Here is a 27,181-nt window from a genome sequence, read left to right as displayed (position 1 = left end):
TTCGCTACAGACTCACAGAGTCATTGGATGAGACTAAGGAACAGCTCACGTCCTCCTGCACAAGGGGACCAGACCTTCACAGCCCCTCTTTCTGTGTGCTCCACTCACTTCTATTTCAGTTTCTTTCTTCCAGGATTTTCCATTCCCCACCCATCCTTCTTGGCATCTTCCCCTGAAGCATCTCGCCCCTTGATGGCTCTCTCCTGTTCTCTGCCTTTTCTCTTCTTTTCCCTACCAAAGGCTCAGGCGTCTCTCCCACCCTACCTAGCTTTCTGCCCCAGTGAGGAGGAATATTTGTTCTTCTTGAAAATTGGGACCTCCCTCCCCCGCTCCCCCCCTTCCCCCGCTCCCGCCGCCAAGGAGACAGTAGGAAGCACTCATCCATTCCTCCTGTTTCTGACTGAGAGATCAGATGGGAGTGGTGTGGGCAGTGGGATGGGAGTGATGGGGCACGAAGGGACATGAGGTTCCCCATGGCTCAAAGAGCTGCCAAGGGCTAGTTCAGCCTGGCTTGGACTCCATGTGACAGAGAGCAGGACAGAGCTTATGCTTCTGTGCACAGGGGGGAGTGTAGAGGACATACCAGCTCTTCGGCAAATGTTCAGTTGCACACACCAAACTAATCAGGACAGAAGTTCTCATTAGTGGAGCTAGGGTCAGATCCTGGGATCTGCCAGCCCTAACAAGCTTTGTTCACTCACCTGTACTCAACGGTCCAAATAAAGACACTTAATAGCGAAAAGCACAAAAAGGAGATATACTCAATATGGCTTCATAGGAAAGATGAACAGAGAAGTCTAGTAACTCTGCCTACTGCCCATCAATTTAGTTTTTTCAGGTCCTAACATGAGTTTTAAACAGAAAGTGAGAGGTGCATTTAACTGACCAATCTCCATTAAGGCACGGTCCCATCCATCGCCATTGTCTCAGCTCCAGTCTCTTCTGCCAAAAGTCTGCCAAACTGTAAATCTCTCTCTAGGAGATGTTTCCCTTTTGATTCAACCAGGCTTCAGCCCTTTTCCTTCTTCTAGAATGAGGTTCCTGGGAAATTCCACTTCCTTGGCAATTCCAATTGTCTCAGCAGTCTGACAGCCAAAGAGATGGGCACACGTGTCTGTAGAATATCCTCATTCCTCAAGCCTCTGCCCTTTCCTTCCTGTGCACCTTCTCTTTCCAAATTGCTGGCTTCTCCATGGCCAATTCCTGCCAGCCAATAATTGGCTCCATCCCCTGATTCAAGGTATAATTCAGGAGTGTCAGAGGGCAGTCAAAGTATGCCACAGCAGACAGGCACCACAGGAATCTATTCATGCTTGCGCTTGTATTTGCACAGAGAGCTTTCTCACAAAGCAAACTTGGGCGTCTCAGACTGATAGCCAGAGGCTGTCATTCTGAGTTTCTCATCCCAGTGTCCCTGACAAAGGGAGCTTGGCTGTCACTCTTGTTTTTCTGGCTGGCCTCCATCCTTGTGTCCCTACCCTGCCAGGAAAGTTGTGGGAGTCTTGGAACAGACTATTCAACTCATAAACAGATTCAGTTATCTGCTCGTTGGCATCACTGCTTCATTTTTCTGCCAGATGATCACCATGTCTCCTGAACTGATAGAACCCAAGTGTATGCCCGATGTGGACCCAGGAGTGTCCTTCTCAGAGGATAACATGGGTCTTTGGTGCAGGAAGAAGCAGATCAAACATCTCTTTCTTTAAAGGGGGGAGCTTGTCTTTCTAGCTCCGTTACCCTTAGGGTTGGTCTTTACTCTGGCTCTTTGGGCCTTCATGCAAATAACATTTCTGAAACCATCTCAAGCACAACAGAGTCAATTTGCACCCTTAGCCGTGATAAGCTCTCCTGTTCCCACCTACTTAATTTCACTGAGAAGTGAGTTGGTTCTAGGGTGCTTTCAGACAACTGTTTGGGAGTGACCTATCTTTCCCTCTAGCATGCCCATCTCGTCCAGGCTTTGTGAGTCCCATGTGTGATAAGTCACGGGCATGTGTTTATGTGAAGACTTATGATTAGCAGCAGACTTCTCTTAACAGCTTTTTTTTTTCCAGTTTAAATTTAGATAAGAAACGAGGTTGCTTCACAAGTCAGTTCCAGGTCCCTCTCCCATTCCCTCCCCTCCTCCCGTGCCCTCCCCCCCAATCTTAACAGCTTTTTAAAATGATGTCTTACAGTCCTAGAACCATCACAAACCTGATGAGCTGACCCAAGATTTACTCCTCTTTACATTGATTTCTACAAAAGGAAGTATTACTGCCTCAGGTATCTGCCCCTTTAGGGGATTACAGAAGTCTCAAAAGGCTAATACGGGATGGCATTGGATTCTTGTGATCACGTGGGCAGGGCTTGAAGAGAGAGGAGGAAACAAGGGTGGGATGGGGTAGGGAGGGCAGGGGTTAAGCCAAGTGAGGTCGGATCTGCCTCCCTGTTGGCTCATCTCATCACTGCTCACACTGACTTTTTCTGCACCTGAATTCAGTAGCCCCTGCCTCTTGCAGACTTGATAGGTGCTCTTCACCAATAAGGGGATAATAACAATGACATCATAATCACAAGGCTCTGCCTTCCTAATAAGATTTCAGTACTATGGCATCTGGAGTGACACAGAACAGCATGGAGTCCTGCTCATTCTCTTGCACAGCACAGCCAGGTTGGTGCTTGAGGTGTGAAGGTGTGTGACTCACTTGTAGCATGATTCTGCCTCACTTCCCCTGGCCTGTGCTGATTGCTTGCTTGTATCTGCCTGAGGCTCTGTGTGGCTGGGGAGAAGCCAGGCAACCATTCCCAGAGGGAAAAGAGTACTTAATTGACAGCGTGGAGACCTGGCCTGCAAACCTGGATCTGCCACTTTCAGCTGCTTGAACTTGGCAGAATTGACTCACATGTGGGTTAACCTCTTTCTAAGATGACTAGGTCTTTGGGAATCTTTGTTCTTCAGTGTGTCACAGGCACTAATGGCAAGAGGAAGCCCATGAAATCTTATGAGGAAGGCAGAGTCCTAGACACTCTCTAGATGCACTGGGCCTGAAGCTGCATTCAAGAAGCCCCACCCCCAGACAGTTGAGGGGGTGTGGCTCCAGCCCCCATTAGCCTTTGGCCCTGATTGCCTGGGTCCTAAGGAGTCTCTGAGCTTTGTCCCTGTAGATGTGCAGCTGTGGACTGAGCTTTGCTCCAGAGGAATTTCCCCAGTTTCCACATGCCCTGTGTGTGTGTGTGTGTGTGTGTGTGTGTGTGTGTGTGTGTGTGTGTGTGTGTGTCCCTTCTCTGCTGTAGCTTTCAAAGTTAGAAACAAGATAATTGACAAAGCCCGGGAGCTCATTCTCTGTGAGCCAACATTTCCTTCTACGAAGTTCATCTAAGGGTTCGGGGATAACCCACTGGCATCTGTTATCAGAGATTGTGGGACACTTGCTCTCCCAGGCCATGGTCTGATGCTTCATCCTGTAGGAGCACATCTGTTAATTGGGGAGATGATTGGAGAGTTGAGCTAATGCCTTCTAGGCAGATCCAGCATGTGTGCACTGAGCTGTCTGCATCTTGCCATTATCAGACTAAGAGCAAGAAAAAGAAGAGTGCAAATGGCATCTGGGATTCCCTACAGCGAGGGCTTTGTGTGAGGCAGGAATCTCAGCTCTGTCTCTATTTGGTGTGAACATATGCTCTGGGCTGAGTGTGAGCCTAGTTTTTCCCTGCGAGTGCAGATGAGGCTGTTTCCGAGTGAGAGCCAGAGACTGTGTTTGGTATCCAACTTAAAAAAAAAAAAACAACAGAGACCGGTTCCATTTATGGAATTAAATAACAGCAACAGAAGTAACAATAACAACAAGAAACAAAATACCCAACGTGGTCGCATGAAGAGAAGTTGTTAGGACTCTAGCATAGTATCTTCTTAGGAACTTGGATTACTTGCCACATTTCCTACTGTGGTAATGGCAGCATCTCAGGTAAGAAGAGGTGGTCCCTCCTGGGTTTGAGGTCAGCTCCCACACACAAATCTCCAACTGGAATGAGTAACAAGGTTACAAATGAAGGAGGTCAAGGAAGGTTCTGGATAGGAGGACAATCTATCTTTTAACTGGGACGTTCTTTCATTGTGTCTTTTCATGTTTCTGAGTCCAGCCATATACGGAGAAGCTAAGCTGCTAGCGGGACCTAGAGATGCTGGAAGAATGCATGGGGTGGGGCTAACCCTGTGATCTGTGTGTTCCCTTCACTGGCCTTGTACTCAAAGTAGACTCCTGGGGTAAATAAACAGGAAGACTGCACTCTAAAGCCGAGGGTACAAGCCACCATGCAGACTCGGAGTCACATCATGCCACATAACAACATATCCATTTCTTTATTTAGGCAACTACTCCATACCATAAAAGATATGAGGCAGCTTAAAGGAAACTTGTACATTTATGGCATATTATAAATACAAAGTGCAAAATCAGACCCTGGGAAATATAAATTAGCAAAGTAAGTCAGTCTGGGTTATAAAACAGTGCATCTTTCCAATCAGCCCAGGAATGGAGGTCTTCAGTAGATACTGGGGTCAGGCTATATTGGACTACATGTAATCTGGCTAGAAATATGGTCTTCTTGAAGTTTCAAACAACACACAGACAACAGAACAGAGGCCTAGAGTGCTTGTCAAAAAATGCCAGAATGTTTCAGTCGACCTGAAGCTCAATGTGAGCAGTCCTATGGCTGGCTCCGCACCTGTGTGAGCAGTGCCAGCATGTTCGTCAGTATGGAGAGTTCTCTTGCGTGCACGTTGGCTGTGCATTCATGTTTCAGTATCCATGTTGGAATCTGCTTCTGTGTATCCTGAGTGGTGGGATGAAGAGTAGCCAGGGGCTCAGAGCCCAGTGAGTGTCAAAGGGACATGGCAGCAGTACCATATGATACACATTTATGGGAAACCCCAGATGGGTGTCTGTGCTTGATTCCAATGGGCAATTTGCAGAAAGAACTTTGGCCAGAGGTTTCCTTGGTATCTAACCCTGTAGCAGAGTGGTTCCCATAATATCCCCGCTGGTGGAACTTCGTGGCTTCTCAGTCGCTCACAAACTCCTGGGATGGTGGCGGTAGTCTTAGTGGTTTGATGCAGGGGGCCTTGGGTTATAGATAGGAATGTGGTAGTCCCAGTCCTTTGTGACTGTCCTTGTGGGTGATGTGAAAGCTTCATCGTTGTAGCGTCTGGGTCCCTCTTGGATGCTACAAAGGATGCACTGTGAAGAGAGCGCATCTGGACTTGATTCTTCTGTGTCAGACAGACCTGTGCTGGGCAAAGGTACAGAAGACTCAGTGGCCACACTTGGGTCGAAGTCCCAGTGCCCAAGTCCCTCAACACCCACAAGCTTTTCTTGGATGACTTGAAACAAATCTGAGACTTGGATTTCTTCCACCTGTCAAATGGAGGTTTCAGTCCTTTATTCTGACTTGGTAGCAGTGAAGATAAATTCAGTTGCTTACACATAAGGTGCTTATCAAATGCTGACTCTTTCAAGACAAAGGTAAAGCCTTGTCTTGGGCTTTTGATTCCACACCCTCCCCAAGTCCCAGTGGGCCGTCTTTTTTCGTTTCTCAAGACAGGGTTTCTCTGTGTAACTTTGGAGGCTGTCTTGGAACTGGCTCTGCAGATCAGGCTGGTCTCAAACTCACAGAGATCCGCCTGCCTCAGCCTCCCGAGTGCTGGGATTAAAGGCGTGTGCCACCAACGCCGGCGAGGTTCATTTTTGATTAGCACTCTCAACCTCCTTCTCTGTCCTCCACTCACCACCTCATTCAGTTTCCTGCGTAAAGAAATCCTAGGTCAGCAGGCCATTGTCCTTAATTCCCTCACCAAACACTTTGAAGACCGCTCTGCACCCAGGCCTTGTGCATCTCATCAGCCACCCCACAAAGTAGCACTTGCCTGATCTTTCCCAACTGGGTGTTGATAAAGGCTCATTGCTGAGACTATCACCTTTCCTGAGACTCCAACGTTCCCAGTGACTCTGGAACATACCATGGCCAGTCAGTCCCCTGTGCTGGCTATCATGTCTTCCTTTGTCCTCTTTGCTACCTTCATCAGGATGCCCCACTATTACTGGGAACTTTTACTTGGGCTACCCAAGCTGCATTCCCTAGCCCATCCTCTAAGTGCAGGCATGGCCCACAGCTCTGACCTGGCCTCCCATGGGAACCATCAGTGTTTTGGCCAGAGGCTTGGCTACTTTTTCATAAAGGGCCAGGTGGCCAACAGCTCAGACTTTTTAGGCTATCTGGTCTTCTGTTTGAATTATTCAACCCTTCTACTGTTCTATACAGCAGCCAGAGGTAATAAAAAAAAAGTCAAAGAACTAGCTGAGAGCCAATAAGAGGCAGGCCAGATTTGACCAGAGGCTGTACCCACCAATGCCCATTTATGTAGAAAGAGTATTAACTAATGCAGATGCACAGGGTTTCACAGTTTAGCTCCATCACTTAACTGGCTCTATCACATTGCTCAAGTGGGTTAATTACTCTGCATCTTGTCATCCTTATCTGTAAAAGGGGACCCATGATGATGATGATGATGATGATGATGAGGATGAGGAGGAGGAGGAGGAGGAGGAGGAGGAGGAGGAGTTTTTTCAAGGTAAAACAGAATAACTGCAGCACCTTGGAGTCTGGCCTGGAGTGTTAGTGTTCATCCCCATGCCTCATTTCTCCCCCAATCTCTTTAGTCTCTCCTTTCCCCCAGCCTCTTCTCCCTCTCCAATCTCATCAACAGTCGTATCTTCAACTCTGCCTCCAGCTTCATGTCTGCTCTCCCCCCCCCCTCATACAATCCATTTGTGCTTCAAACTCTCCATGCTTAAGAGAAAACACATCATTTAAATCAAACATGGCTTCTTCTGACCTCTCCTGTTCTAGGAATGGTGATACTATCTGAGCCTGTGTCACAGCCCCCACCCCTCCACCCCGGCCCCAGAGCAGGACTGGTCCCTTCTGTTAGGGTATCTCTGTGCTCCTCAACTCCCACCTTCTAGCCATCTTTTCTCTCCGAGCTTTTCTTACTAAGCACTTGCACATTCTGGGTGTTCTCTCCATCTCTCCAACTCATTTCATCCACACTGCTAAGTTACTCTTCCCAAAGAATGGTGGGATATGGCTATTCTCCAGTCTGTAACATCAACATCTCCATCCACATCAAGTACCAGGAGCCTTACTAAGTGTTAAGAGTCCTGAATGGACTGTATGGAAGACCCCTAAGTCCAATACATCTATTTAACTTACTCCCAGTTCCCTAAATTCTTTAGTCTCTGATCCTTTTTCTTTCCAGGTTAACTTCGCCTACACCATCTCTAACTGTTTACTCAGGGCCAGGCCAGACATCTGAATCCCCCTGTGGCCAGATACATGATTCTTGTTTCCAGCCAAAGGATTTGTGCTCACTCCAGCTTTCAGAGCTTATACAAGATTGGGCTTATCTCTTGGACTGCACATTCCTGTGTACTTCCGTGAAGCAGTGTGCACTTGCATTATCTCTCCCCTCAGATTAGAAATCCCTGGGGAGACTTGAGAGATGCTTGCCTGTCCACACAACCCCAGTACTGTGTCTGTTCTGGACATGGGCTTACTGAATAATTGTGGGTACCCTTTTACCCAGCTAACCTTTGAGCAGACATAGTAGCAGCATGGGCAGAAGAGAGAGGCTACCTGCTTGAGAAAGCAAATGCAGAGGAACAAGTTTCACTTTCCAGGGCTTGGGGCCATGAGCTTTGTATACTCTTTGGCCTTGATAGCAGAGTAGAGAGTGTGCTTGTTTCTGTGAGTGATAGTTTCATGATGGGTGTGTGCAAGTGTGAGGGAAGCCATGGAATGGTGTGTGATTGAACTGATGTGTCTATGAGGGAGTTACACTAGTGTGAACACTGAACATCTGAGTACAATGAGGAAGGGATGTATCTATGTGTATGTAACATATTTGTGTGTCAATATGGTGAGGGAGGCAATCTGTGTGCATGTGTGTTTAGTGTATTGCTGGGTTATAGGATATGTGTTGAAGGGGACGCTAGGGAATGACGTGTGTGTGTGTGTGTGTGTGTGTGTGTGTGTGTGTGTGTGTGTTTGTGTGTGTGTATTTGGGGTGGGAATTATCTTAGATCCTATTTGCAAACAGACAAGAGCTCCCACCTTCCTTTTCCTTGGGACTTATCTTTATAGGATATGCCCAAGGAGTTTTTTTTTTTTTAAGGGAGAGGGGAACAAACAACCTGGAAACACAGTGGACTTGAGATAAAATCAAAGCAAGGAGGTCTCGATTTGTACACAGTTTGGCTATTAAAAAAGAAGACAGTCATTTCGAATCTTTCTGGGCAGCCCCTCTTGCTTGTGGATAACTGGCACACTGCAGGCTAAGAGCGGGCAGAGCAGCCAGGCCACAGCTCTGTCCTGAATCAGAGCCAGAAGGTGAGCTCCTTAGCCCTGGGGCAGGGTGGAGCAGGTCCTATCAACCTCATCTCACCCAGTCTCCAAAGGATAGGGGAGGTGATGTGGCACTGACCTCTGAACTCAGGAATCTGCTTCTTTCCCCTGACCCCACTCTGATAGCCAAGGACTGGCTAAACAAGTTACAGTTGCCATAAATCATGAATAAAGTCGTTGATTATACTGAGGCCAAAGGTTGCAGAATGCAGGGCAATTGACAGCAATTATCTTGGAGACACAGCGCTGGCATCCGAGGAAATATTCAGTGGTGAAACTACTGAAAACCCAGTGTCCCGGATGAGTAGATTGTGTGGGGACTGGGGCTTTGTATTCCTGTCCCTCATCCTGCCTTATTCCCTTGCCCGCTCTAGGGATCTTTGACTAGCACTGCTTGATCAAAGATTCATTGTAAAGGGAAAGGCAATGACTTGTTCAAGGTCACAGGAGAGGATATAGCCCCACAGCAATCGAGCAGCTTTTGGGGCAGTAAGGCTATGCTGTTCCTCTGGACCACTCCATTGCAGGGATGGAGAGAAAGGTTGATGGTGATCTGGTGGCTTTCAAGGCCTCCCACACACAGACTGGAAAAGTGAAAGTGCTCTTAGAATGACTTGTGCTCCAGGGAGAAGACACTAGGTAGCTCTCAAATCTGAAAATCCAACTGAGCCTGAGTGAAAGCCTGGCTGTGTCCATTCTCATTGCTATTCATAACGTGAATTGATCATGCTGGGAATGCTGCATAATGGTACAACACTTGCGTAGCATGCAGGAGGTCCTGGTTTCTGCCCCAGCACTACAGAGGCAGAATTGGTCATAATCTTTCAAGGGTGTCTATCTGAAAGGAAGGTTCTCCCACTGTCCACCGTCCTGTGTCAGCTATCAACAATGACAGAGGCTGAGTGCCCTTTGTGTTGCTTAACCACTACGGAGGTCAAGGTCAACACTAATTATTCTATCTCCTATCTCTACAGACTTAGAGACAGGTACGGAGAAGGGAGGTAACATTCCCTAGGTCACACAGATAGGAAGGAACAAAACAAGATTCAAGGCAGATGGTGTAGTACTTCACCCCTACCCTGGTTATTGAACTAAATTTTTAAAAATAAATTTGAGGGGTTGGAGAGATGGTTTAGCGGTTAAGAGCACAGACTGCTCTTCCAGAGGACCTGGGCTCAATTCCCAGCACACATGAAACTAATAACTGTACCTCGAAGATCTGACATTCTCACACAGACATACATGTAGGCAAAACACCAATGTACATAACATAAAAATAAATTATTTCAAAAAATGAATTTGAAACTACATTATTTGCTTAGTTTGTGTGTGCGTGTGCTCGTGCACATGCGCATATGTTAAAACACGCCATGGTGCAGATGTCAAGATCACAGGATAACTTATAAGAGTCCGTATTCTCCTTTTCCCAGTCTCTGGGGCTGACCTCGTGTCATGGGACTTACAGCAGGTGTTTTTTCTTAGGGAGCCATGTCACTGGCCTGGAACTATTGAGCTTCTGTTGGATGCAAGACAATGAGCCTAATGCTGGATATGTCAAAACTAATACTAATTCTTATCACCCTGTGTGCTGGGGCAAGGGTGACCTTTTGGAGACAGATTCAGTTGAATCAAGACAAATCCCTGCTTATAAAAAAATCCAGCAATACCTTATTTTGATTCAAGGAATGGCCAACAGGCTTAAGAAGGCCCTTCTAGACTAGGCCTTTGTCTGCTGCAAGCCTCCACCTCCTCAGCCCTTGCTCTTCGTCCTTCTGTCTTCTTGCTCCCTTTAGAACAGTGCCCAGTCCATCCCTCTCCTGAAAGACTTTCTAACCACATCCCCCGTTCCTGGGTGCTCGGCCTGCTACCACTTCTGAGAAGCCTGTGACTCCACCTTCCAGGTTCGTTTCCCTGTTGGATGCTCACTTCCTTCCTAGTCCTCGGCTTACTTTGTTACTGCACTGTTGTTAGTTTGACTGTGTGGTTAATGCCTGTGTCTCTCCCCCAACAGTGAACTCCCCAACCTGATCTTTCCAGCACCTCTGGTACTTTACCCCAGTGCCTGACTCAGTCCCAGGCTACAACAGGCATACTGGAGCCTTCCTCTCTCTGAAACTTCGTGATATGAATGAAGTATGAACTGATTCTTAGCACAGCCAACTCCGAGGGACAACCAGGAATACCAAGTTCAGATTCCAGGTGGGCTTACTCACCCGGGCTACATGTTTGACAACAACATTTAACATTCATGTGAACTCAATCACTTGCAAAAAGCCATTCCTGCCTTACCACTTTCTGGCCTACTTAGTGAGAGTAGAAAATAGTAACCTCATCTCTAAGGTTCAAAACGCAGAGGATCAGCACGTGATGCTCTCTAGCAAGGGTCACCCAGCTCAGGGCGTGGAAGCCTGGTGTGGGTCCTGTGGGGTTCTGATGTCTCATTTCTCTCCTCATCTACCTTGCACTTAACATACTGCTCTATTCCCACAGCTCTGGGACCAAATGGAGACTCCAATAAAAGATTGAATTGTTATTTCCTTCCTCCATCTCAGCAAGAACCTTTGCTCCCTTTCCTCCTAATCAAAAGGGAGTGTCGAGCTGCACACACCTGCAGGTCCCAACCCACCTGGGAAGGAGGGTGAGAGATCAAACTGACCAGTGTTCCCATTTCTATCCCCTGGGAAGGGCTGCCATCTAACTCTGGCTTGTGTGGTCCAGCCCAGTGTTATCTTTTGGCTTCACCTCCATGTCAGAATCTTATAGGTAGCTCTTATATTGTTCTATGCAGTCAACTGAGCCATCTCCCTGGCTGTGACATGTGATTGGGCCCATGAAAACTCAAAGCCAGTTCCTAGACCTCTGAGGCTGGTCTGGGTACACGTGTTGGATGTGTTAGTCTTTGTGAGGAGCAGGGCAGGGGCACTTCTGAGGGAAGCAGGCTCTGTCCCAACTGTTGGGTGCAGGAAGGAAGCAATAGAGTAAGACCATTCTGGATGGTTCTGCTCTGCTTGCTCCCACACAGCCCAGCTCACACCCCTCCAGGAATGCAATGCCATTAGCAGCTACCTGGGAACTTTCCATACTTTCCTCATGCTAGAGCCACCCCCTCACCCCTCCGTAAGTGGAGAGTCAAGATGGGCTCTTTTCTCCCATGTTCTATACTGAAGGGATAATTCTCTCTGTCTCTGTCTCTGTCTCTGTCTGTGTCTCTGTCTGTGTCTCTCTCTCTGTCTCTCTTTCTGTCTCTCTCTCTCTCCCCCCCTCTGTGTGTGTGTGTGTGTGTGTGTGTGTGTGTGTGTGTGTGAAGAGGAATCATGGAAGCCTACTAGAGGAAGAAGGAGTGTAGAGAAAATGATCCCTAAAGAGAAGGCATCCATTCTACGTTGTCCTGTCTCGTCCACCACAACACTGACCTAAGCCTAGATTTACAGAATCCTCATCTGAGGATCAGTCATCCACCCACTTGTCCATGCAGTCCTGGCCTGGTCCCTACCTGTCTGAGCCTCTCTCACCACCTTGCTAGTCAGGTGCACTCACCTGGTCCCAGTGGGGCATTCCTGGGGCGGGGATGGGGGCTTCATGTCCAGGTGGCCCCAGGTTCATAGCTGCATATGCCACCTGCATCTCTCCTGTCCATGGCCACACTAAAAGTCCAGCTTCTCAAGAGGCACCTCGATATTGAAGGAATACCAGGCAAGCCAGAACAACAGGCTCAGGGCCAGCACCAGAGCCCCTGTGTAGACCAAGAAGTCCCAGTAGTTTAGTGTGGCAAAGATCCCCAGCAGCAAAAGGATCAGGCCCACAGCGTCGCTCAAAAGAGCCACAATGAGGAAAAATACACAGCGCCCCAGATGGCATCTTGTACAAGGTCTGCCCAGGAGCATTGCCCAGGAGCAGCGGGAGGAGCCCAGCTGTGCTCCTGGGGGTGATTTGCATGGGAAGTGGCAGTCCTGTGCTGTCTCTCCCTCTGGGTGTGAGCAAATGCGTGAGCTGGTGCGTCTTGGAACAAGAAGGAAGTCCACGTGGGTCCACCTTTATGAGCCTGGCAGCCAGTGGGGCAGGATATTTCTTAACTGTTTCACGGTTCAGGAATGATCCCAACCCAAACAATGTGACATCACTGCTCACTGGACTGGGCATTGCTGGGATCAGCAAGGCTATGTGGTTGAGAAGCATGCCTCAGGTGGATTTGCAGTCAGAGGTCCTGTGACCCTGGAAGAGACTGCCTTTCTTGTTCTCTGATGTGAGAGCCAGACAGCTTGAAGGCCCTGAACACCTGAGACTGTTGTCCACAACTACTGTGGTAGTGCAGGGTTTTCCTCCTCCCATGCTTTCTGCCCTACTCTTCCTGGTGGGAAAATGAGGGATTTAAGAATTAATATATTTGTTCTTTGTTCATGTGTTGGTTTTATTTGTTTGTTTTTGTTTTTGAGACAGAGTTTCTCTGTGTAGTTTTGGCTCTGTAAACCAGGTTAGTAGCCTAGAACTCACAGAGATCCACCTGCCTCTGCGTCCTGTGTGCTGTGATTAGAGACATGTGCCACCACTCCAGCATGTGTTTATAATGCATTCTACATTCTCTCATCCCCTACCTCTGCTATCTCCCACTCCTGCCACCCCTCCTCCATGTGGACAACAGTCTGTCAACATGTGTAGCTTTTGAAATGCTACTGTAAGAGTTGCTTGTTCAGTATCAGCCCGTGTTGTGTTTGCCTTGAAGATTCTCCACTCAAGTTCCCTAAGATGACGGGCAGGAAAGATAAAAGCAGATGGGGGGGGGCGGGGAGACAGGGAGAGGATAGGTTGAGAAGGCCTTCTTGTTTCTGTATATATCGTATTCAGTATGGGTCAAATGCATGTCCCAGGAATGAGGCCAGAGGTCTTCGAATGCTCCAGCGACTGTTTTCCACAGCAACCAGCTTTTTGCTTGTTTCATCTCGTGTGATGGATGATGCTGATCTGCCCATGTAGAAACTGTGGACATCCCTGAGGAGATACGGATGCAGCAGGTAAGTTTATCATGATGACTATTAACAAGATGGGCAAACAGAGCATCACAGGAGAAAAATGTGTTGCAACCCCCTCAGCAGAGCTACACAAGTGGGCATTTCTCTGTCCACATTCTGGACGAAGCCTCAGATGAGATACAAACCCTTCCTGAGCTTTGGTTTCCTCAGGTAGATGAAGTAAATAATTTCTATCCCCCATCTTCCCCAAAGAATGAGAATAAGCAGGAGGTTTCCATTTAACTCACCTAGTTTCCTACGTATAAAATAAGCTTTAAAGGGAGAGCGACTTGCAGGAAATGTGTTGGGGTGGGAGAGTGGAGGCACAACACAAGCCAGAGGTTTCAGGATCCAAAGCACCTTAAGATTTGACCCAAGCCATATAGCCAAGTTGGAGCATTTCAAAGACAGAAGTGTCTGAGGTCTACCTCTGGGCCAGTATTTCATCCCTCTTCTTGTATCCTCAGGACTTTCACCCATGTGGAATGCCTCCTTGCTGGGGAAGTCAAGGTTCTTCCAATTTGTTACCCAACTTTGACTATGAGCTTCGTGAGAAGATTGGTGAGCAGTGATGACAAGTAGAATCCCCCGCTGTGACTGTGGCTGTGGCTGTGCATGGCATGGCTGACTCCTTCTGGACAGTCTAGCTGTATAGAGGTTGCAAACCCTGACTTATTTACAAACAGAAGGAGCAGAATTGAAGACACTGCACTGACTATTTGGGAATCCAGACATCAGTAGCATCGATTGGTTGGTAATCACTGTGCAGATTCAGAGCTATCCCTTTCCTTACTCCCAGGAGTAGGTTGCATTGTCTTCCTGGTTCTGCATCTTGTCACTCTCTCCTTACTGCCATGGCCACATTGCATATGGCTAACTGTAGGCTCCCGTGGACTGGCCAGGCCACCAGAAGCCCCTCTACGTTGCCTGAGTGGCTTCTCTGTCCTGTTACCTGATGTGCCTCTACTGTGTGCTAAGTCAGTATAGTTATTCACACAGCTAGGAGAGACTGATGGGGTACTTGATGAAAAGCTGGGAGAGTGAGAGCAAGAGAGAAGGGCGGGTTGGAAAGAGGAGGCAGAAGTCAAGAGGAGGCAGAGAGTGGTGAAAGCAATGGAAAATGCTTGGGGTCCCCACCCTGGATCTGGGACAACTCATTAGAAAGAAGTGCTCACCTGACCCAACCAAGAGCAGCTGGTGGCACCCTGTGTTAGCAAAGACACTACATCTCTGCCCCCTGAGATGCATGCCCACCACTGATGCATCAACAAATAAGACCAACTTAGTGGCTTAAACAACAGACATGTGTTGTTTCCCAGGTTGGAGACTGAAAGTCTGTGAACAAGTGTTGGCAGGGGTGGCTCCTCTGATGGCTCCAAGGAGAAGCTGTTCCCTCCTCTCATGGTTTCTGTGGACGGGTAACCTCTCCACTGTTCCTGGGAGGAGGCATCATGCTGACCTCTGCTTTCATCTTGGCATTGTCCCTGTGCATATGTGTCTGTGGATTGGTGGTAACTCAACTTGAGTTTAATCTCATCTTTATTAACTATGTCTCCAAGGGCTGCATTTCCGAATGTGGTCATGTTCTGAGATTCTTGGGCTTAATACTTCATTGTATGAAGCTGGCAGACATGATTTTAATTCATAGCTTAGAAAAACAGTCAGAAGATCTGTTTGGATAGTCTCCAATGTCCAGCTGTGATACAGGAAGACCATGCAGACCTCCAAACCTATTCCTCAGAGACACGAGTAATTATAAAATGTCAGTACTCCATCAAAGGTGATCTATCATATCACTAGGAGGAAGAGAGTGCAAGCCCTAAAGATGCTGAGAATTGACTTGTTGTCCTGGCTTCACTGAAAGAAAGTCTAAGAAGGAGGCCTCACCTTGCCTGGGTTCATTCAGTCTGGCCACTCTTTCCATCACCAAGCCAAAAAGAACATAGCCCATGAATAGATAACCCCATATGACCCCCATGTATGTACAGCCTTGAGATGAAACACATTTTTTCTAGGCATTGTGGAACACACCTGCAATCCCAGCTCCCAAGAGGCTTAGGCAAGAGAATCATACATTCAAGTTCAATCTGGGATAAATAATGAGATCCTGCCTCAGAAAATTAAAGTAAAAAAATGCTTTAAATTAAAAACAAAATTTAAACACATTATTATTAAAAATTGATCACTCCCTAAGTGTGGAGGATCAAATATGAACCTTATGGCACAGTTAATACACATTAGCTAATATTTAAGAAATACATGAATTGGTAATCTCAAATGGTGAATAAATGCAGTGGGATAAACTTAAAACCAGGGAAAGATAGTGTGGGTAGCTGTTACACTGTGCGGCAGGTCTGCTTTCTGCACCATGAACTTAATGTGTATGGCAGGCATAGCTAGTATCCAGCCTCTACCCATCCTCCAGGCTTGGCCATCTAAAATCCCTCTGTCTTCAGTTTCTTAGGCTTCTCAAGGCTTAGTCTCTCCTGTGGTTCAGAGGACTTTGTCTTCTTGCTCTTGCCTCAGAACCCTGCCCTTTCCCAATAGTGGAGACTTTTGTCCTTTGACAAAGCCACCATCACCTGACATCACCCAGTGATGTCACAGAATGACTGCCTCTCCATGACCTTAGATCCTAATAGGCATTTGAGGCTGAGGTAGGGATGGGCCAGCCATGTACTCAGCTGATCCTGCATCACAGTTTCCAGACCTGACTCTGTGAATGACCAAGCCCCAGTCACCTCCTGGGTGGGGCTGGCCCTGCTATCCTGTTCATTAGGCCTCCCTGCCTTGTCACAGTTCAGGACCTTGCAGGGTGCCTGGGTGCCACTTACTGGCTGTTGGACAGTGAGCAAGTCACTCACCCTTTCTTTCTCTGATCCTCCTTTTGATCCCCATTTCACAAGGTTATTGCAAAGATTAAGCTCATAGTTGTGAACTCAAGAGCACCCACTGTAAACCTTGTCACATAGATCTCCACAGTCTTTCAGCCTTGATGCTTCCAGAAGGAGAAAGGAACTATCTTTAGCCACTTCTCACGCCCCTCCTGTCTGGGTGCTGGATCACGGGTGTGTATCAACAAGCCATCCTTAACCCTTTCACACCAGCCTCCTAGCCCCATCCCTACTAAGTCCATCAGGACACACCAAGCCCTCTTTCCATCTCTGGGGTAAACACAAATCCCAGGCTCATAACATCCCCTTCCTCGGCCCTTCACGCACTTCCATTTTGCTTCCCTTACCAACATGGCTCTCTGTGGTCGTCATCCTCATCCCTTGACTTTCCTCATTCCCTCAGTTTGGGCTCACCAAGCCCCAGTTACACAGGTGTCGTAGATGTACCTACTTCTACTTATCAGACAGCAGTAGTATATCTATTTGTCAATGCTATATGTTTTGACTTTTCATTAAATTACTTTTAAATATTTCAATTAATGTCACTGAAAAACTCATATTACCTGTAATAGAGAGCATTTAAGTGCCCACGCGTGCATGCGCATACACATAGCTGTGCAATTAAGATAGATTGGGGTCTTCAAAATTTTTTTGTACTAGATCAGACAGTAATGGGTTTTGTGGGTCAGCCATGCTACACACTGTAGTCACTATTACAGCCATTCAAATCTGACCATAGATGATATTAAAGTAAATGGGTGTGTCTGTGTTCCAATAAAGATTTATTTATAAAAGTAGGCCGTGGGCTGTGTTGACTCTTAAACTAGACATTGCTGGTAAATGAAGGTGATGAATCTGAGTCCTATTCTCTCAAATAAAGGCCCAAGATACACAAATTTAAAAGGTATTTAAACATGTTAGTACCAATCAGATGCTGTCCTGAAAGTCATAGGAAAGACTGAATGAAAATGGAAGTGCCAATGCCTTTCAATGTGAGCCTGCACACTAGCACATGGCCCAGGGGACAGCAACCGATCAATGATATGAGATCAATCTTCATTTACTTCTCCTTTTCCCAGGCTGAGACTGAGGGTCAGTATTTTCATCAATGTATTTATTCAATCTGAGTGGCTGCCAATCTTCAAAGTCTGTCCTTCTTCCTCTGTTAGGCTACTGAGGAACTTGACAGACCCTGGAGGCTGCCTGGGTCACTAGAACCCATGCCCAGGGCCTCCTGCTCCTCTACAACCTCTCCAGACCCTCCCCTGGCCTTCTCCTCTCACTCCCCATGGGCTGATCTAAAGCTTTAAAAGTATCCCCTTTCCCATCATTACCTGCTCCCATGTAGCAGATCCTATTTGCAGAAGCTGGGGCTGTGCTTTAAGGTACAGTGGGCATCCATCCATGTTGAGGTTGAGCAGTTGCTGTCCTCCCAGCAGCCCTGATCCTGTCCAGAGCTGGGGGCGGTGAAGAGCTCTGCTAAGGCTCACTCAGTGGGCGAGTTAACAGTTGAAGTGAGATGCTCCACGTGACGTTTTGCCTTACATTCAAGCGCCATTCTTCCCCGTTTGTCCTCTGCTCATGTGAACTTAGAGGACTAGTTGCTTTCTTTCTTAATTCTCATTTTAATTAAAAAATATCCCAGGTTAAAACAAAATTAAGATTCTATTTTTAATTGTGTGGTAAAATGCACACCCCTCCCCCAATTCACCATAGGAACCATTTTCAGGTGTGTGGGCACATGGATATGTGTAAGCATCACCATTGTTCATCTCCAGAACTTCCCATCTTCCCTAGTTGAAACTGAGTTCATTAAACACTCACTCTTCGTTATTCCTCTCCCCAGTCCCCAGAAACCTCCATTGCACTTCCTATCACTATGAATTTAACAACTCTAAACAGAAATGAAATCATACAATACTGATCCTTCTGACTGGCTTACTCTACTTAGCATACCGTCCTCGAGTTCCATTCCTGTCATAGGATGTGTCAGATATCCCTTTCTTTTAGGGATGAACAGTATTCTTTTGTGTCTTGAATCTTGTTCATCCACTGGTCTGTTGATAGACATTTGGGCTCCATCCACCTTTGGCTGTTTATGAATAGTGATGCTATAAACATGGTCGCCGAAGTATGTTTTGTGCTCCTTCCCCATCCTTTTGGATGTACATCCTGAAATGAAATTACGGGATCATGTGATATCCTGTTATTGATTTGGGGGGGTCTCTCATTGTGTTTCCCACAGTGGCTGCACCCTTTCCCACTCCCATGGGATCTCTTTCTGATCCTCACCAAGACTTGTTTCCTTCCTTTGTATTTTTTATAATGACTATCCTGCTGTGAAAAGTGGATTGCTGTGCAATTCAGCAGTTACCTTTACAGCAGCACCTGCCACATGTATGGAAGCAATTTGTTTTGTTTTCTTCTGTCCTCACTGAGTGGGCCTACTTGTCAGTCAGGGGGCAGCTCTGCCTTGTCCCTAGCAGTGTATAGCTTGGCTTTTTGAGAGATTTGTCTCTTGACTCCTGGGATACTCCCAGCTTACTGGAGAGCCTGAGGCTGACCTTCTCCACCAATCCTGTAACTCTAACCAGTTCCACTCTGTGTCCTCCCTCTCTTGTTACCCATCCCCATTTTGGAGCGCTCAGGCTTCACTAGTCCCCCCAAATCAGACTGCTTCCACATAGCACCTTCTCTCATAGAGATTCAGGGTTCCCTCATGTGCGTTTAGTTTTATGGACCCTTTGATGGCACCTGCTCTGAATTCATTGCTGGGCACACACAAGAGACACATAAATACTAAGCCTCCTTCGAGAGTGTCTGCTGAGTTTGGGGCTAGAACACATCTTTCTGTCAGCATTTTGTAGCTCCCCTTAGCTGCATCAGCGTTAGGTGTAGAGCCTATAAGCAGGGTTCAAGGGTTAAGCCACCACTGGGTTTGGCTGTGTGTGACCTCTTCCTTCTCCTAAGTAGGCCCAGCCAGGGGCAAGCTCCAGGAACTGTTTGGGAGCTGCCCACGGTTTCCAGGCCTGTCTGCCCTTGGTTCTTCCAGGGCTCAATAAGCTTGGGCTGTCAAGACATCTTTAGGCATAAAGTCAGGCATGCATGCTTCTCTATTTACAATGGAGTCATACCCCACAATCCCCATTGTAAGCTGAAAATACCCTTAGTGTGGCAAGCATCATTACTCAATCAGCTTTAGCCTCATAGTGTTGCATGTATTCTGTAGATTATTGAATACAAGAATGCTATCTGCTCAGTGCATCATATATCTGTTTTCCCTCATAGTTGGGGAACTGACCCAGAGCTGCAGCTACACAGAGAGAACTTAACTGCATTCGCCAGGTAGGCAAAAATCAGAACTCAGAATTCCAACTCCTGTCTTTATTGGTTTCATACCAGTTTTTCACCTTTGTAAAGTTGGGCTGTTTTACGTTGTGGACTGTCTCTATAAATCAGGAAGAGAGAGATAAATGGGGGGAGGAGGAAGAGAAGGGGGAGAGCCAATCCAGTAAATTACTGTTTATGAATGACAGCAATCACTGGTCCAAGGTAAACATCTCTGGAGCTAAGGAGTCACTCAGGAATTACACACACACACACACACACACACACACACACACACACACACACACACCACCACCACCACCACCACCACCAATAACAACAACTGACAATAGAAACAGCAACAATTAGAGATATAGAGGCCATGAATTTGAAAGAAAGCAGGCAAGGTACATGGGAGGGCTGGAGGGAGGAAAGAAAACGGGAAATGATACAATCTCTAAAACAAGCCAACAAAAACATTTTGAAAGGATCTTGTATTTGAGCTGAGGTGCCCAGGGTGGTCAGGTGAGGCTTCATGAAGGGGGAAGGAATTCCAGGCTGAGGCAAAGCTGTGTGATGACCAGTGGCTCTGCTGGGTGGCTGGGTTAGGGAGGATAATGGGATATGAGTCACGTGATCATCTTTCTTCTGGAGTCCAGGAATCTGTCAGAGACTGTTTGATGGAAGGGACTGGGATCCAGGTTTCTGAGGAGGGCCCTGGCTGCTGTATGGACAGATCAGAAGGGCTCAAAAGCAGGATTATGGGGGTTGGAGACAGTCCAGTGGATAAGTGTGCTTGCTGAGCAAGAATAAGGATCTGAATTTAAATCCCCAGAATCCACTTACAAAGCCCAGAATGGCACACCCCTATAGTTTCAGTACTTGGAGGAATGGAGACAAAGACAGGAGGATCCATGCTAGCTGCCCACCCTAGCTCTGGATGCAGTGAGAGGCCCTGTCTTAGGCAACAATGTAGAAAGTGATCAGAGCAGGACACTGGAGTCCTTCTCTGGGCTCTGGACATGGGCATAAGTACCTGCACATGTGTGCATAACACACACACACACACACACACACACACACACACACACACACACGTTTTCAAACAGAACAAGAGCATGGCAGTCAGGAGGCATGTTATAGTAAACCAGATCAGAAGAGCATATCAGGGTGACATCGACACAAGGTAACATAACTTAACTTACCTGAGCCATTTATCAGAAAATCTTAACAAATTTTTACGTTCACAAAAACCCATTGTTAACTACTGGCACAGTATTGCACAGCAGTTGTCTAGAATGTGTGAATGAGAATTCCTGCAAAGAAACTGTGTCAACAGAGACTGATTGATTAGAAATGCAGTGATGTGAGGAGGTTAGGCTGTCGCAGGTCCAGACTCTACTTACCTTATCTCAGGCTAGAGTTATCTCCCACCCCCTGAATAGCCATTCCTTGCCCACCTCTGTGTCAGAACTACTAGATAAAAACCTTTGAAGTCTATTAACACAACAGATCACCATCTCCCAAACTAAGAATGCTATCAGATAACATTTGAGGTCTATAGCAAAGTTTCCCCCATTTTGCTGTGACCACCTCTGATATACCCACCAAATATTTTAAACTTGCCTTGATTTATGGCATTTTTGCTGTTGTTCTGTAAAACTCATAAAATATTATAAATTGTTTCCATTTTGCAACATGGAATTTGGCGTAACCTAAATCTGTGTTCTTGGACCATGGTCACTCAACATGGCATCAAAATAAACTCTCTTATTTTCCTTTTAAAGTAAAAGTTACAGGGTTTTTTTGCCTTATTTTGCTTTTTGCACCTACAAATGTATTCATTTTATATAACTAGAATTTTATGATATTTTAACTTATAAAATGACTTAAAGGCTGTTGTATATCATAAGAAAAAGTCAAAAGATATTTCAGTATCTTTTATTTCTGTATATGTGTGTGTCTGTATGAGCGTAAGCCTCATGTGTGCAGGTGTGTTTGGAAGCCAGAAGAAGGAACAGGATCTCATGGAGGAGGATTTATGGGAAATTGTGAGCCTCTGTACATGGGTGCCAGGGACAGAATTCAGGTCCTCTGGAAGAGCAACAGGAGGTGCTCTTAACCACAACCATCACTCCAGCTCTGCCATAAAACAAAAGTTTAAGAAACTCAATCACATGTAGCAAAGAAAGTGATAGGAACAGCCCAAGTGCCAAGCAGGCCTCCCCCAGTGCCTGCTTAGTGTAGAGATGTAGTAGAGGTCAGATCACAGGGGACAGGAGAGAAGAGAGATGGTGTGTTAGCCAACTTTCCCTTACTGTCACAAATGCCTGGCACAATCGGCTTACAAAGAGAAAAGGTTCATTTTGGTTCACACCTTTGAGCATCTCAGTCCATGGCTGCTTGCCTTTGCTGCCTTTGAGCCTCTGGGGCAGCAGCACATGAGGGCAGGAATGTGTGGTGTGCTAAGCTGTTCACATCATGGTGCCTGGAAAGTAGAGAGGCCGAGGTCTCAGTATCTCCTTCAAGAATATATTGCCTAAACTCTGTTCCCCTAGGTCCTTCCTCTTAAGGGTTCCGCCCTTCTCAGTAGTGACATGTGTGGGGACAAAGGCTCTGCCATATGGAGCTTGGGGGGACACTTCTTGCATGCAACCTCTGACCAATGCCCCGGCTCCGCAGCTCACACAGATCTCAGTCCATGCCTTCTCTTCCCTTCTGTTGAAACGTTCCGCTCCAGATCTTCACTTGGCTGCCTCCCCTTCTTCATTTCAGCTCTCACTATAAATGTCCCTTCCCCAGAGATGACTCCTGTGACCTCACTATCAGGTGGTACACCCCACTCTTTAACCCCTCAGTCTGTGACTTCTTAGCCCCTGGCACACTGTAACACCATCCTAACTGAGGTTGCTCTTGTTGATGGCCAGTCTGTTCCTCCCATGGAGAGTGTTCTTGGTCTGTTTGCCCATGCCCTTCTACCCAGTGCCCAGAGCAGCATTCAAAAGTTCTCAGTGGCTGTTTGTTGAGTAAACTGTTCCAAGTCCCTACCTCCCGATGCTATCACCTTGGAAATTAGATTTCAACACTTGTTGGGAAGGGGACCTTCCAACCAGGCACTGGCAACACCATGTGAATATATTCTTCCAGCACCCATTTTTGTCTTATCTAATCCTCAGGTACCTGATGGGGTAACTGCTATTCTCATACAGGACGTGCCATCTGCAACAGGAAGTCCGGTGATATAGTTGTTAGAATCAGGGTTTGAATCCAGGCCTGTTTAGCACCAGAGGCTCCCACTTTCTCATGGAAAAGAACTGTTTCTCCCCCAAGGAAGTGGCTAAGGAATAGTGATAAGCACAGGCAGTTTGGAGGGAGAAAGTACTGCAGGAAGAAAGGAGAAGGGCGGGTGAGTGGGGAGGAGCTAGATTAGCTGTGTGAGAAGTGGCAACTTGCTTGCAGACAGGTAGGCTGAACAAGGGCTAGAACAGAATGGAGCAAGGAGTTCAGAGTGACGATGCAAAAGAAATTTGGAGGCTGTCTTGGTGTCCTGTTGCTGTGAAGAGACACCATGACCATGGAAACTTTTTGTTTTTGAAGATTGATTGATTATGTGTATTGTGTTCTGTCTGTCTGTTTGTATGCCTGCATGCCAGAAGAGGGCACCCGATCTCATTTTGGATGGTTGTGAGCCACCATGCAGTTGCTGGGACTTGAACTCAGGACCTCTGGAAGAGCACCCAATGCTCCTAACCTCTGAACCATCTCCTTAGCTCCGCCATGGCAACTCTTTTAAAGGTAAGCATTTAATTGGGGTTTGCTTATAGCTTTGAAGGTTAGCCCATTATCATCATGGCAGGAAGCATGGTGGAGTGCAGACAGACATGCTGCTGGAGTAGTAGCTGAGACTGACCACCAGACTGGCAAGCAGCAGGAAGAGAGAGACACTGGGCCTGGTTTGAGCATTTGAAACCCCAAAGCTCATGCCCAGGAACACACTTACCCAACAAGGTTACACCTACCAATCTCTCTCAAGTAGCACCTTACAAATATATGAGCCTATGGTGGTAATGGTGGGCGGTTGGGGGGGGCTCATCTATTCCTATTCAAACCACTATAGTGGGGATGGAGCCTAGCTTAAGCCAGGAAGTTGGTGGTAGGAGATGTGGACTCAAAAGCAGGGTGGGGAACTCAGACCTCATAACAGGACAAGGAGCCATGGAAGGATTTGACAGTGAGAATCTCTATGAATAAAGTACAATGATATGTATGTATAAAAATGTCACAGGAAACTTGTTATTTTATATGCTAAGTTAAACAATGATAATGATGGAATGACAGGAAAGGATTTTTGCATTCAGTGCCAGGTGTGATTTTACCCACCTGCAAATCTGGCATTTAGGAGATGGAGGCAAACACACTGTGAGTTTGATCCAGCCCAGACTACTTAAGGAGAGTCTATAACATACACAAAAATACATATATATGTAAAACTTGGGGACTTTTTACCCTGCTGCATGTAGGATGGATTATAAGAGAACAAGTCATGCCAAGTGTTGGTGGCTCACAACTGTAATCCCAGCACTCAGGAGGCAGAGGCAGGCGGATCTCTGTGAGTTCAAAGCCAGCCTTGTCTACAGAACTAGTTCTAGAACAGGCTCCAAAGCAATATAGAGAAACCCTGTCACAAAAAAACCAAAAGCGAGAGCAAGCGAGTGAGCGAGGGAGAGAGAGAGAGAGAGAGAGAGAGAGAGAGAGAGAGAGAGAGAGAGAGAACAAGTCAGAAGGAGGAGACAGATAGGAAACTGTAGGTAGTCAGAAAGAGGTTGCATGGCTCCCATAAACAGTGACAATGGCAGCTAATTGATCTGTGAGTGGGGCAGTGCTAGCTCTTGTAGCATTTCACCACTCAATTTCAAGTTCACAGATGGGTCTATATAGGACTTCATGACCACAGAGAGAAGGACTTCTTACCCATGATGGTTCTGCATGGAGCTAGACAAGAGCAGAGAGAAAGATATGCGCCTCAAAGACCTTCTGCTTTTCAGAACATGGTCACAGCTCCATGCAAGAGGCTCTGCAGCATAGTCTAGCTTAACTGCTGCTCTCCTCCTCACTACAGAGAAGAGTAATGGATGGAGCTTTCTCAGCCCTGAAGGAAGAAGCACTTTTAAGGATGGAAACTAATAAGGTGCTGTCAGGCATCAGGGAGAGAGGAGTCAGGCGTGAAAGAGGAAACCCTTGCTCTGACAAGCTCCCATTGGCCCAAGAACCACAGTGACCATCCCCATCCTCAAAATATTTACATCCAATCAGCTCACAAGTAGTTTCAAAGACTTAACATTTTTTTCCTGATACAAAATCATGCAGACCATTCTAATCTTGTCTGTACAGCTGTGGGCAAAGTTTTCTATCAGTAATAGCTAACTTTATTCAATGTGACATATGAGCCTTTTATGGACTTTCCCAAGTAATGTGCCAAAGGAGGCAAGCATTTTTAAAAAAATTATTAACTAGTGTACAGTTGTGAAGATAAGGGTCATGGAAAAATAGTTTGGCCAAGATCTGGGAACTGGGAAAGTCCCGGTAGGAGGTGTAGGCTGTTTCCAGGGTGTATATACTCAGCCATCATATGATACTGGACCGTATGCTCAGTAAGATTAGGCTACTTTGATTTTTCTTTTTAAAATAAAATGTAATTATATCATTACCACCTTTCCCTTTCTCCCCTCAATTCCTCCCAAGTAATGTGGTCCCTCTTAAAATTATGGCCCTTGTCTTTAATTGTTCTTAAATAGATAAACACAACCTGCTTAGTCCATTTAGTGTTACTTGTATGTGTAGGATTTCAAGGCTAACAACTACACTCCAGCATCTAAGGCTTAGGGAACAACTCAGAAGAGGCAACAAGAAGACTGAGAGAGTCAGAGGACCAGGGAATCTGTGATACTGTCTCCTAGAAATGACAAAGAAGTTTCACCCATGATACCTCAACAATGTGGCTGTCTAAACAGGATCTGAATAAGGACAACACCAATAGGTATGCTAACATGGAAGGGGAAAAGCGTCACAGGAGCCTACATGTAGGAAAAGAACTACAGGCAACTCAGGAATGCTGAGATCAGGAGAATGGTGTCAAAGGGTTATGCTATTTCTTGAAGTAAGAGGCCTAGAAAGAAGAAGGGAGTGAGGTTAGTGCAGGTTGAATGTAAGCTACTGGAGGTGTTCAGTGACATTTTCTTTCTCCTATTTTTTTAAAGATACATATTTTTGACTTATGTATACATGTGTGTGTGTCTGTGCATATGCGCACACACGTGTGTACATGAATGTGTGCCACTTGTGTTTGGAGACCCAAGGAGGACAGAAGAGATTTTAAGAATTCTTGTAGCTGGAGTTACAGGCAATTGTGACTGCTCTCTACTCCATGTGAGTACTGGGAGCTGAACTTAGATCCTTGGGAAGAGCAGAAAACACCCTTAGCCATTGAGACATCTTCCCAGTCCCCAAGTGAATGACAGACCCTCCCAAAGATGTCTAATCAGAATCTTTGAAACTTGGGGGTAGGTTTTTCTACATAGAGAAGGGGACCTTGCTGATGTGACTGAGAGTATTAGAGGTTGAACTACATCCCTACCCAATGCACATGTTGTAATCCCTGTCCCCAGGCTCCCAGGATGGGATTCTATTTGAGACAAGGTCTTTCTTTATAGTGGTAATCATGTTAAAGGAGGTCATGTGGGTAACCCTGACCAAATGTGCTTGGTGACCCTATAAGGATATGAGATTAGGAAACAGAGCTGTATGGATGAGGGATCACATGGGGACACAGAAAGGAAATGGCATCTGCCAGCCAAAGACACTGGCCTCAAAGGAAATCAGCTATGATGCCTTAGCCTCCACCTTACAGTTTCCACAATCACAAGAACAGATGTCTGTTGTCTAAGCCATCTGTTCTGTGGGATTTTGCCACAGAAGTCTTAGCCAACTAGGATTTAAGAGCTTGAACCAGAGATCTTTTCCTGGACTACCCCCATGGATCCGGTGTAAGGTCTTAATAAAAGAGGCCCAAATAAGGTCCAGAACAAAGGTCTTTACAAGAAAGAGAGGCGGCAAGAGGGTCAGATCAGACGTAATGACATAAGAGGCTAAGTCCTTCAAATTCTTCTTGCTGGAAATAGGTGTCTACAAACAGGAAGGCAGACAGAAGATACAAACTGCATAAAGCAGGGGATGGATTCCTCCCTGGATCCTCAGAGGGAATGGCGGTCCTGCATATGCTTTCCTGGAGCCCTCTGAGATGGGACTTCTGACCTCCAGAGATGTAAGACCATACATTTGAACAGTCACCATAGCAACTTAACAGTCCACTAGGAATTGGACATGTGGGAATGGTTTGGAGAAGGCCTTCCACCGTGCCACAATAAAACCATTGCCATGGCAGTCATTCACAAAAGTGCTTAACTTTTTTTCTTAAGATTTGTTTGTTTTTGTTTTATGTGTATGGGTGTTTTG

At 46.5% G+C, this 27,181-nt stretch overlaps 1 protein-coding gene and 1 long non-coding RNA gene across 6 annotated transcripts; one reads left to right on the top strand and one right to left on the bottom strand.

The window, feature by feature from the left end:
• Window positions 1–3,780: 3,780 nt before the first annotated feature.
• Tmem238l (transmembrane protein 238 like) lies at window positions 3,781–12,442 on the bottom strand. Of its 5 annotated transcripts, none has more exons than XM_040748889.1 (2): window positions 11,980–12,442; window positions 3,781–4,004 (listed from the first exon to the last, which is right to left on the bottom strand). In XM_040748889.1, exon 1 carries the CDS (start codon window positions 12,324–12,326, stop codon window positions 12,087–12,089), a length of 240 nt encoding a protein of 79 aa, XP_040604823.1. In that variant the 5' UTR covers window positions 12,327–12,442; the 3' UTR covers window positions 3,781–4,004; window positions 11,980–12,086. The 5 variants fall into 5 exon arrangements, with proteins under 5 accessions (XP_040604823.1, XP_021081443.2, XP_040604821.1 ...); XM_021225784.2 differs by lacking the exon at window positions 3,781–4,004 and adding an exon at window positions 4,324–5,783; XM_040748887.1 differs by lacking the exon at window positions 3,781–4,004 and adding an exon at window positions 4,324–5,396.
• Window positions 12,443–23,402: 10,960 nt separating this feature from the next.
• Window positions 23,403–27,122, top strand: LOC121141153. Its single transcript, XR_005878056.1, has 3 exons — window positions 23,403–23,464; window positions 25,511–25,706; window positions 26,848–27,122. It is a non-coding gene; the product is annotated as an uncharacterized LOC121141153 (long non-coding RNA).
• The last annotated feature ends 59 nt before the right edge of the window (window positions 27,123–27,181 follow it).

This window comes from Mesocricetus auratus, unplaced genomic scaffold (genome assembly GCF_017639785.1).
Source record: "Mesocricetus auratus isolate SY011 unplaced genomic scaffold, BCM_Maur_2.0 Super-Scaffold_100007, whole genome shotgun sequence".
NCBI lineage: Eukaryota > Metazoa > Chordata > Mammalia > Rodentia > Cricetidae > Mesocricetus > Mesocricetus auratus.
Note: the sequence above shows the minus strand (reverse complement) of the source record. Positions and strands in the feature narration are given on the sequence as shown.

Excerpts from the sequence above, each read along its gene's own strand:
- Tmem238l (XM_040748889.1), bottom strand. The coding sequence starts at position 12,326 with ATGCTCCTGGGCAGACCTTGTACAAGATGCCATCTGGGGCGCTGTGTA.